Source organism: Chaetura pelagica, unplaced genomic scaffold, assembly GCF_000747805.2.
Source record: "Chaetura pelagica isolate M959 unplaced genomic scaffold, ChaPel_1.0 scaffold308, whole genome shotgun sequence".
In the NCBI taxonomy this organism is placed as follows: Eukaryota; Metazoa; Chordata; class Aves; order Apodiformes; family Apodidae; genus Chaetura; species Chaetura pelagica.
Window position 1 is genome coordinate 2,203,316 of NW_009954442.1, and position 12,416 is coordinate 2,215,731.

The 12,416-nt window shown below is 38.2% G+C and overlaps 1 protein-coding gene across 1 annotated transcript in view; it reads left to right on the forward strand.

Annotated features, from left to right (window-relative positions):
* DMD (dystrophin) overlaps window positions 1-12,416 on the forward strand; it is a 909,379-nt gene that overhangs the window by 848,540 nt on the left and 48,423 nt on the right. Inside the window, exons 64-66 of the mRNA XM_010004489.1 lie at window positions 2,411-2,612; window positions 5,514-5,599; window positions 8,181-8,338. Coding sequence (XP_010002791.1) covers window positions 2,411-2,612; window positions 5,514-5,599; window positions 8,181-8,338 — 446 coding nt within the window. The remainder of the gene's footprint in view (window positions 1-2,410; window positions 2,613-5,513; window positions 5,600-8,180; window positions 8,339-12,416) is intronic.

Sequence of the window (12,416 nt, forward strand, 5' to 3'; positions counted from 1 at the left end):
GTGGTATGATTTATTTCAATTAAAGCTTTGCAAATCACTGAGTGGTGATGAATATACAACTCTTTGATACGTGTCTGACCATTGAGGCTTGTCTTTTGAAAGCCTGTCATCCATAGGGACCCCCATATTCACTTTTAGGAAATAAATATTCAGCTCCTCCTTCTAGGAGAGGATCCCAGCCAGATTTCTTTAATCTTCATGGGGAAGATTCAGGAAGAGCTTAATGTGGCAAAGGCCAAAGCCACTCTTTTTCCCAGAAAAAGGAGTTCGCTGAAGGAGAGCATGGTGGCAAGCAGTTTTTGCTTGTTATAAGATGAACACATGTTAGTAACTTCAAAACAGGACAGGAAGTTGATGAAGAGCAGGGTAAAAGGCTTTTCAGAAGTTTATTAGTGAGAAAAGCTTTCACGAAGTGGAATGACCCATGTTTAGCAGTAGCTGCATATGTAATTAAGCTGCCACTCAGATGCCTGAGGAGTTCATTTAATTACCATTGATTCATATTCTCAAAGGAACTGAGTTCAGCCTATAACTTGGAGTTAAAGGTGTTGTGAAGGCAGTGCTCTATTTCCAATTTGACTATTAAATTATTAGAAGAAAAGCATCTTTCTGAGACTCTTAGAAATAAGACTGGTTAAGTATGCTCTTGTGGGATATAACATTAACCTTAGAATAGCTGTATTTTATATCCTAGTAGTTTAAATATAATATTCCAAAAGATTTTTAATAAATATCTATATGATAATGTGAAAAAAGTAGAATTCCACTAAAACCCTGCACAAACCCATGATTTCAAAGCTAAATTTCTTAGTGTAATAATGGGGATAGCATTCCAAGCTTTCCTTATTCACTCTATCACTGGTTATGTCAGGCCCACAGGATATATTTTTCAGAAGTGCTTAAGGGAATTGGCAGCAGAAGTCTCTGTTGATTTCCAGTGCAGTCTATACTCCTGAATGTTTCTTGGCAATTATGAAAACCCAGTGTACTGTCCATGCAGCATTACCAAGCAGCCCTTGTGCAGCTAAAGTATTTTTAATCTCCACTAGAACATCAAAGGGTCAGTTTCATCTTTGGTAAAATAGGATACTTGAGTGTGAATTTGGCAAACATGCCTTTACACTGGATCAAGGTCTAAAGAAACCCCTGTATGGGTTTATGTATTTATCCTCTGCAATTTATTTATTTTCCTAATTAATTATTTCCACATTTCCAAGCAATGCTGCTTAGCAGGACTCAATAAAGCACATTTTTATTTCAATGAGAGGAAAACTGCTGTTGCAGTTGGGTCAGTTCATTTCCCAGTTTTGTGAAGAATTTCCTGGATGATTTGGGGAAGTTCCTTTTGAGCCACATGCTACTCCTTTGAGTTATGTTGAATCGTCCTGCACTTTTTGATTGTTCATGGCATAAGCAGGACTAACAGCATCTGGGCTTTAGTATCTGCTTTGCTCACACCCTGGAAATTCACTGCAAGGAATTGCAAAGAGTTTTCGTATGGCAGCAGGAAGATCTGTGTCAACAGTCTCATTTTTCAGATGTCTTTTGTTCTTATACCTGTTTTACTTTGTAAGACAACATCCCATAACTCTTTGATTTGGTGTCCTCCAAAATGTGATGCTGTTGTTGATGTTAGTCTGCGTACACTAAGAGCAGAGAAAGCAAAGTTGTGTTTTGCTTCGGACATCTGAACTTCAAAACAAAACTAACTTAAAGCGGAATGAAAATCAAGTTTTAAAATGTCAAGGACAAAGAGCTCTGTTGTATATTGACTGATAAGTATTTATAAATGTAAATAATCTGCATAACTAAACCCAGATAAATTTCATTAACAAATACAGAAAGAGATCATTTAATGTTTCTAGAACCTGATTTTCTCCTGTTCCCTCAGAAGAAAAGTAACAGAGAGGTTAATAGAAGTTCAGTTGTGATTTGTTTGTATATTCCTTGTGGCATTTCGTTCGGTTAAGATTGTTAAACTTCTGTAAGAAATGTATGAGACTTCTCAGGAAAACTTCTGACACGTACTGTGTTTAGAGCACATTTGGTGAATGCAGTAGTCAAATATTAGCCTTATCTGTAGAAACTTAAAACATGAAATATGTAATTTTTAATTACGTAAGAATGTATGTGTAATATTTCCATAGGATCCAATAGCATAATACATACTTTACAGCTAAAAATGAACCAGATTTATAAACACTGCCCTCTTAAGACCACAGACAAATAAACAATGCACCTGTAGGAATCTTGAAACAAGTCTTGCATGTGACTTTTAGAGGACATAAAATACCCTCTCACCAGACGTGTAAGCCAAGCAAATAGTTCTATTTACTTTTGGGGTAATACAACCACTACTTGTATTCAATCTTCATTGTGTTGTTTGGGTTTTTTTTTACTATTTTAACAGTGGATCTCCTGAGTCTGTCTGCTGCATGTGATGCCTTGGACCAGCACAACCTCAAACAAAATGATCAGCCGATGGATATTCTGCAGATCATTAACTGCTTGACCACCATTTATGATCGACTGGAACAAGAGCACAATAACCTGGTCAATGTTCCTCTCTGCGTGGACATGTGCCTGAACTGGCTGCTGAATGTCTATGACACGTATGTATGGGTGCTCTGAACATGAGGTGCTCAGGAGCTTTCCCAACAGCACAAGGGGAAGGAGAAAGGGGTAATGAGCAGTAAGAAAATTTGAGGAGTACTTAATCTAAAATTTAATTTTTAAACATGTACTTATAAGTATAAATAAAACAGAATAAATTTGCCTTAAGAAAATGTATGAGTATTCCTGTCAGTGGGTTAATAATGTTGCTCATAATGCATAGACAAATTCCAACACATATTTGTAAGCTAATTCTAGAGTAAACCATTATTTTTGTATTTGGTGAATTTAGGGAAAAAAAAAGTCACTGGAAGTCTTAATTTATGTTTTTAAGGTTTTTATCACCCACCTTCAGCCAGACATGCTCACTACTGTGCAGAATAAACATTTGCTTATAGAAATGGAAGAACATGGGTCAGTTACTGAATTTCCATTAACATTTTAAACTGAAGTACCATAATCTTGTTCTTCCATCCACCCTTAATCACACCAGTTTCAATTATCACCTACCAAAAAGAACACATATTTGTACAGCGTCTTTTCCTGCAGAATCACCTCCTCTAAGCCAGATTTCTTATAACATCCTCTGCAACAGCTGCAATATCCTGTGAAATGGATTACCCAGATTACATTATGTTTTTGTGTAGTGTACTGGTAGTAGGAAATGGGGCTATATTCATTTAAGAGCCAGGTTTTACTGGTTTAATCTGCTTTGGCTTCCACAGAACTCTCATCTACTTCTCAGTTTTCCTTAAATGTAAGTTATATATTACATATCGAGTTATCAAAAAAACAAAAAAAAGATGTGCTAGGGATGTTAATCCAGATCACCCATGTTAGAGGCAGAGAGGGAAATAAATGTCATTCCACAGACTGCTCCTAAGCTGGACTGTCCAGTTTAGATTTGCCGTGTCCAGTCTAGTTTTCTTTATGTTGCAACGTGCTGAAAGTACAAAATTAGAAATTGTAATTGGCTGCCTCCAGGCAATTCCCTAGGTATGCTAGGGAACTGAATATTGCAGGACACAATGAAACAGAGAGGTGCTTTTTGTGTGAGGAAAGCTCGTAGCTATTTTGCCAAAATTCAGGTTTGAATTACGCTGGTAAGAGAGGTGACCTTGAGGTTAGATGTGTTTAGTTTTCATTGTATACTTAATAGGCAGAGATTAACTGAAGTGCAAAGCCATACTGGAGACATTTAATTAAATGTACTGAATCTTTACTTTTCTTATAATTGAAAACTGTCATTTGTGAAGATATTAATCAAATTCACAGTCAATGAGTGATCTAATTATGGGAACAGCTCTGTAAATCCAACACATTTCAGATTTGTTTTAATTGATCAGTCACTCAGGCTCATTTGCAGTAGCATGCTAAATTATTGGTTTGACTTGGGAAGAGAGTGAACAGAACAACTCTTGATTCATACAAGTTTTAATTTAATATGCCTTGCAGGGAAATCATAATTCTACATTCTTCTTCTGTGTAATTTGCATGAGCCTGGTATTCATCAGGAGGAGTTTCTTAGGGCAGAGATGATAATTAATTTGGAAGAGATTTGAGGCAGGGGAGTAAGAGGAGCAGAGTGTGGAAAGCACAGGTAAACAACAAATGTTTATTTTTTATTAAAAATGCAAGATTCTTTAGTAAAAGGTTGCAAATTCCAAATTCAGTTTTGTCCACCAGTTTCTGTCTGCACCTTCTATAGGATTTGCAGGGGAGATGTGTGGGTAAATTAGCACCTCTGGCTCCCACAACCCTTTTGTAGGATTAAAAAGCAACATGCATCTCTGCTGAACAGGGTAGCCCGATGCATGACTATGGTATGCCTTTACATGATTTATCTTTTTCAGCTGTGTTCTTACTGGTTATGCTGCAAAACTTGATAAGGCTCTGCTTCAAAAAAGTCATTTTTAGGCATTAGCTTCCTGTGTTGTTGTGTTTTCGGTTGTTGTAGAATTATATATTTTAAATGCTATCAGAAGTAAAAGTCTTGGGGGAAGTCAGCAGCTGGAAGTAAACTGAGATAAACTGAGAGAAGATGTGGTTTGTCGTTCTATCACCTGCAGTGCAGAGGAGAATGTTCTTACCACAGTCACGTTAAAAAGCACAAGTAATAGAGCGGGTACATCACGAAGCAGGGGCGAGTGTGAAGGGAAAGCTGATGGGAGGCAGCATGGGGAATAATGTGGAGGTGTACAAGACCTTTGGCCCTGCTCAGGACAGGTTTGAGTGCTGTGAGGAGCTGAGAAACCACGCTGTCTTGTTAGTGGTGTATCTGCAGCCTGCTTGCCTTATAATTTCTAGGCAAGCTTCACCATTCACCTGGACATCTCACAAGTCCCTCGGTCACTGCACACTGTTGGTGGAGGCTGCTTTAAGGCCTGGCTCTGTATTGCCTACTCCAAGTCAGGGCAGGACTTGCTGACACTAGGCTAAGACTGTCTAAAAAACAATGGCTACATCACATTTCTAATTAAAGTGGAGTTATATTGTCTTTGGTGTAAGGGATGGCTTTGTATTCTGTCAGGCACCTCCTCTTTTCTGAGAATAGCAGAGTTTATAGAGAAGCCTTTTCCAAATAAATGTAGGGTAAAGACTCTTCACTCTCACTTTGTCATAAAAAAGCAGATGAGTAATTGTTTCCAAACGAGACCGTTTATGGTTGAATTGATACAGTGGCACAATCCAAGTCAGCTCTGCCTGTGCAATCGCAACCATCTTTTATATTTAATTTCTAGCTTTTCTGATAACCTGCCAATATGTGCTGTGCAACATGGCTCTATGTGGGGCTTCATTTATGACAACTACGGTGCTGTGGTAGACTTTGTTATAGTAAACAAATTATGACATGAACAGATCGTATTATGAGCCTATGTTTTGTGGTTTTTTTTCATTAGGGGTCGAACAGGAAGGATCCGTGTCCTATCTTTCAAAACTGGTGTTGTATCCCTTTGTAAAGCACACCTGGAAGATAAATATAGATGTAAGTCAATGTAATTCTTTTAGGTTTAATTTATGTTTATATTCTGGTTGTATTCTTCCTGTTTATTGTAGTACTCTGTGTATTGGATTAATATAGCACAAAGAGACATTCTTTTAGACAGTCCAGATGCAAAGTGTGCTAATTTCCTCCACCTTACTTCAAAGTTATTTGTTCAATATGGTTTTAGTTTATCACAGTGGTCCCCAAACTTATTTGATCATGTATCTGTATTGATAAAAAAAATTTAATAATGTGCCCCCAATAAATGTATATTTATTTATAAATTATGTATGTGTGGTATTGTACTAATATACTGTTTACTTTTTAAAATACACACTAATACAAAAATTTAAAAGGGTTGAGATAAAAATTGAATAGACACTATTTTAAGGGGTTTTTTTATTTATTATCAGAATTAAAAAATATTTTCTTACTGTACCCAAATGGACTGTCTTGTGCATCCCATCTGGTTGTGCACTCCCCTTTGTAGACCACTGATTTAATACACCTTCATACACATAAAAATGCATGTTTACAAGGCATCTTTCATTACGCCATTTCAAAATATATCCGCTCTTTAAAATGTTTTCCACAATGTGGTTGAGGTCTTATGTATATTGTGCTTAAATATAGTTGCTTTCTTCAAATAAATAATTAAAAGATACAAATTTTGAATATTTTAATGACCAAATCCTGAAATACTTGCAAGAAATCCACTTGAAGTTTTAGTTTTGTCTGGCTAATAAATGAGTTCATTAATGAGGATTCAGGCAAGATCTACTGATAAGAGTCATTCTCAAGAGTAATCTTCTGGTTAAATTGACTGGTATCACTCACTCATGCATTTAAAAAAAAAAAAAGAACATGTGAAAAGCAATCTTTAGGATTTGACTCAATACAGTAATGGTTCTTCATCAGTTCTACAAATAGAAGTTGAATGCTTATCGAGATACCAGACAGTTCCAACAACTTAGTCTGTGCATGAATGACTGTATAATTGGATCAGATTTTAGGGTAATCACTACAAATGTCACATTTTAGATCTCTAGATTCATGTGGGTGTTGTGAAAAATTATTCAGAAAATCTTGGAAGAAAGTGGCTCAGTACAGATATTTTTCAAAATGATATTTCATTGGGGATTATCAGTTATAAAGGAAAACACTTAATTCATGTTTTATAGTCTCCTGTTGCCTATGCACATGGTAATGCATAACGCCCCTTTCAAGGTTGTAGAACACTTAATGTTTTAATGATGGGGAAATGGAAAGATGAATCGTTTGTGGGAGAGGAAGGAATTGGCTCTGCCAGGAGGTGGTCTGGCTTCACCACCTGTGCTGAAGTCATAGTGCAGTTGCTGCAAGTATGTGATGTGTTGCACTGCTTACATTTTTTTTCTCTCCCATGTGCGGCAGTGCAGCGATGGCTGTGGTAGAGCACAATTCTTGAGGCTTGCAGGGTGATGGAAGGACTTCCTCTGAAATTATTTATTGTAAAACTAGGCTTGGCAAGAGTGAAATTCATGTAACTAAAAAGTAATCCTTTCTATATCAATTCATTTATTTTTTTGGAAGAAAACTGGTGTGATAGCAGAACTAAGGACATTCTCTTGAGCAGTGCTGAAGCACCTTTATAATTGTATCCCTGGTTTCAGGTGAAATACTTAGATGGCTTCAAAAAAGGGCATAATTTTATTCTAGATATGTCTCACTTGCTCTCTTCTTTTTTTTTTAACTCTTTGAAGTGTGAGAAAAATTTACTCAGGTCATGTATTGTCAACAGGGATATTACCAAATAAATACTTCAGTTAATACTAACCTGATTTTTCTTCTTGTTACGAACTATAAACCTCCTCAATATATGTCTAATATAAATAATTCCCACCCAATTAAATTGAATTTATGATGGGATAATAATTCTGTCCTGTAAGGATTTTTTTATAGAACGATGCAGTAACAGAACATGGCATCAAGTGACATTTCACATCAGAAGTGAAAACTTAATATGATACTAACATTCCTGGTGGGTGGCAGGTTCTGTAATACTCTAACATTTCTTTCATTTTACAAATATTCCTGGATTAAAAGATTATCATGTATCGAAGTTAGGGAGCTCTTGTTTTTTAGTTCAACTCATCTGAAAGGCAAATGGATTCTCTGAGTTGTGTGTTGATTGCTAAGACTTGAAAGTGTGCTTTATGTTCTTTGAGAGTATTTTACTGTTAAATGATATTTTAAAACATTTGTGTTGTTGTGGCTCAAAGATCCTGCTGTTTAGTTATCTGTATTACAGAATCACATCTGCTATTATCGGTAGTGCCACAGGTGCTGTGTTACAATGGCCTTTCTTCCTAGGTACAAGCCAAAAATGCTACTAAAAATTATCACTAGACTGCTTATTTAACAGATAAAAAATCCCAGTATTTATGGGAAGAGAAGCAGCCAAACTGAAAACACCTTTGTGTTCATGTACACCAAGGCTTCTGAGTACACTTGTGAGCCTGTGGAACAATGCTAACTTCTTCACTATTTGTCATATCCCAGTTGTGATGCTTTAGCACGGGTGTCCTTTTCCTTCCTCCAGATCTGTTCAAGCAAGTGGCAAGCTCCACTGGCTTCTGTGACCAGCGCCGGCTGGGGCTCCTGCTGCACGACTCCATCCAGATCCCTCGGCAGCTGGGGGAAGTGGCCTCCTTTGGGGGCAGCAATATCGAGCCAAGCGTCAGAAGCTGCTTCCAGTTTGTAAGTTTGTGTTTGCTCGCTGTTTGTTTTCTGATTTCTGTTTTGTGTCAAGGTAGCCTTTCCTTTCTGAAGATGACTGAAAATCTGGAAGGATATGAAGGGTCATTCAGTGGTCATGTTCATTGGTGTATTTAACTGTTCTTTTGGCAAGATGTATTTGAATCAGCCTGTTTCTCTGGCTGTGGTGGAAGAAGCTAATGCTTTTAGCCAGACAGCAAATTACTGTTATCAAGGCTTACATTGTATCTGAACCCTGCAAACAATGTAAGCTTTTGTTACAGCAGCTCCTGATTTTACAGTTTTCTATTGCCGGCAGAAGATCGCAATTTATTGCTATCATGTAGGTGAACAGCAATAGTTAATCTGAATTTTGGACAAATACAGACCAGTGACAACCAGGCAACCAGGGGAGCCATAGGAAAGGAGTGACTGCCTGCAGTACAGTCTGGGGGTGGGGAGCATTCCATGAGCTCCTTCCACTGCTTGAATGGATAATGCCAGTTTTCTTTGAATAGCAATGAAAGCATTCCTGTCCTGTCTGTTGAGGAATACTGTGTGAACTGGAGGCTCTTTATCAAACTTGTGAATTATTTAATCTGGGAAGGAAGAGAGTCAAGGGAATTATTCGTCCTTATCCTAACTTAACAGTAGAAAGCACAAGATGAAGACAGCTGCTTAATGAAAAGGTAGAGGAGGAGAGGTGATGTATGGTCTGTGATTAGCTCTCAATGCATCTTCTACATTACAATGGAAGAAAGGCTTTTTTCCCCCCCATCCCCTGCGTGTCCCTGGGGGATTTTTTGTTTGGTTGGGGGGGGGAGGAGTTTTTTGCTTTATTGCCTGCTGCTCAAGTTTCATTATGTAGTAGCTGCAGTTCTGTAATAAGCAAAACACAGCAGGTTTTTTTACAATGAATATTAATGCTTGGAAGTCTTCTTACACACAGTGACTATGAAAATAATCTAATTCTAAAATCACTGCAAAATTCAGTTGTGATGGGATGTTTGCTTTCTGTATTTTTTACCTACTTTTAACAGATTAATTAATTCTACAGGATTCACATTTTTTCCATTTCCAACATTCCTTGACCTATTATAATTTTAATATTTATTTGATGACATTTCCAAATTAATGTTTTATAGGGCCATATCCTGGGAGGATAACCCATGCTGATAAACTATGCATGGTAACTTTGATAGCTGGGTTAGACTCTGCTGTGGCTTTCGAGCTTCATATCCGATGTTGGGCTTTCCAGTGAGACCAGCACAGAATGATGCTGCAGCAAATTCGTGGTCAAAAACTCATGAGTGCAGATGACCTTCCTTAGAAATTAGGACTTGCTGTTTTCCCAAGTGAATGGCAACAGCACTAAGAACATTGTTGAAAAACTGATAAGGAAAGTTACCTCAGATTCTGACAAAAACATGGGTTTTTTTGGAAAGCCGGCTGACACAGTGTGTGTTTATACTAGGGAAAAAAAAAATACAATCCATTGTGAAGGAACACACACAAAAAAAAGAGTTGGAAGAAGACCTTGGAATAAATGTTTATTTGAATAAAATGAGTTAGCAACATTGTCATTGCAAATGAAGGCATGCCAGCGGGCTGAGTGCTGCACAGCATCCAGCTGCTGGTATTTCTAGAAAGAGCACAAGTACAGCTGGGCACAACCTTTGACACGTTCATAAATCAGAACATTGGAAAACCTGAGGTTTCCTTCTCTTACCTGCACTGAAAAATAGGTTTTCTTCTTACCTGCAGTAAGAGGAATTTCATCCTCTCTTTTTCCTCCAAGTAAAGCCTCATTTTAATTTACAGAGTGGGAGGATGGTTTCTGACCTCGTTTGCAGCAGCACGGAGATCTTCTAGGAGGATCAGAAAGGGGGAGGGAGGCTCAACCAAGGATGAGAAATACAAAACAGGAGGAATGCAGTTGTAGGGAGAGGAGTGAAAATACAAGCATAGGGAGAGCCCTGATGGAGGGGAGGGAGAAGAAACTAAGGAGTGGAAAGGGCCACCCATTATGAATGATGGCAGGAGTAGTAGGGTTGAAGGGAACAGAAAGATGGGTAGGATGAGACATGAAAGACAGGAGCAGCCAGGAGTGGAGATGGGGGAATATCTTTCCAGGAGAAAGGGGAGAGGGGGAGCACAGAGGCATGCTTTTGGTATAGGATGGCAGTGCATGGAAGGCACAGGGATCCTCAGGCTAGGGGGGGCAGTGTAGAGGTGCCAGGGGAGTGGGAGGGAAGAGGGACCAAGCGGCCAGGAAATGGAGGACCTGGACGGCAGAGGGGGTATTTCACAGGGCTCCTGCAGTCTTCTTTTACTGAAGTGAGATAATTCAATTTTTATAAATAGTGTGGGTATTCATAGTTTATATTGCTGTGTGGAAACTAAGTCTCTCTTTGTATGCCCACGGTGAAGAATGCTTTTTTGTTTGTTTCTCTGCGATTTGTTTTGGGGTTTTTTGTTTGTTTTTTTTTATTATTCTTTCTTTCTGGTGATGATAAGCCAGCAATAAATTGCGGTCATGTCAGAGTCTGCAACAAACACCTGCTTCAGAAAAGGCTTTCCCAGCCACCTTAGGTTAGGTGCCCTAGCAACGGCCTTGTCTGTCTGCACAACAGCAGAAAAAAAGAGGATGTTTATTGTTGCCAGCGATAACAGGGGTAGTCTCTCCTGCATTTCCATTTGAACAGTGAGTCCTTGGGAATGAGGGCTGGGGAGGGTGAGCTTCCCAGCCCAACCGAAGCACTGCCTGCTCCCAAGGAGAAGGTCCCCTTTCCACGGGTGGCTGCGGCTACTGCCGTTACTTTTCTTCCCCCAGCACCAACAGTTTATTTCCATAGTTTTCTTCGGATGTGGGTAGGTGCTGATAGCAGTTGTTCAGAGAAAAAAGGGTATTATGGGACTCATCTTTCCTACCCAGTGCAGAGGGATGTAATTTCTACTTTGAGATTTTTAAAGAAAAAATATTTTTCAGTGAGAGCAAAGAGCTTGATCTAATGGCCATTTGAAGATGATGTAGTTCTGCCTGGGCTCAGACTGTGTCGAAGCAATAGATCTATGAAAAACCGAGGGAATTCAGTATTACTGCAGTGTGAAAGCACTGTCATCTTAGATCTGTGATGGGTATGTTTTTTAAGTAAACAGGCTAGGGAATTGTTATGGACTACAGAACACACATGTTTTTAACACAGTGCAAAATTATTAATATGCTTTCTTTGTATAGTATAAAAAGGATGTAAAAATTCACATCACAGCCTTGGACAAGTCAGTGTGTCATTGGGATGTTTAAGAAATGTGATACAAAAAAAGTGAAGCTCAAATGAAAATGTCTCTTGCTGTTTCTAAGTAAAATTTTGGTTATTTGATTCTCTATTATAAACTGCTTTAAGTATGTTTTCTTTGAAGTAGGGTACTTGACGTGAAAAGCTAGTACAGATTAAGCTAATGTACAATATGTACAGTTAATTCATATCTGTATCTTAAACCTTCTTGTTTTATTTCACTTCGACAGGAAAGTATTTTAATATTCTATGCTGTATAGTCTTCATTTCTAGGTTTGTACTTAATGATAAGGCAGTATCAGCCTGAGTTTTTTTACAATCACTTAACTGTGCCTGAATCCAATGTATTTACTCAAGCAAATAAAAGGCAAAATAGGGGTCTGTAAATCCTTTAGATGGAGTTTGGGTATTGCAAATCCTGGGCCAGGACCACAATAGTGACTTTGGCCATAAGTGCTGTGATTTGAATTGAATGTGCAGTTGTTTTTTGAGGGGTGGGTTGAGGTTGTTGGTGAATTTTTTCTAACAGTTAGGAAATACTAATAGGGTGTACAAATAGCTGTGGATAGTTATATAGAGATCTATATGAAAATAACGTACAAATGCAGTGTTACTGTAGAGTGAGTCTTTTGAGAGATCCAGGCAGTCCTTGTTTCCATTCATAGGATATTTCTTATGCTTTTGGCTCTGACAGGGGAGCGCTGGTCTAAGGGAACTAGCAAATCCTTCCTCAAGCTGCTATGCTGTAAATGTCATAAAACAGCAATTTTATTTGTATTTCAGCA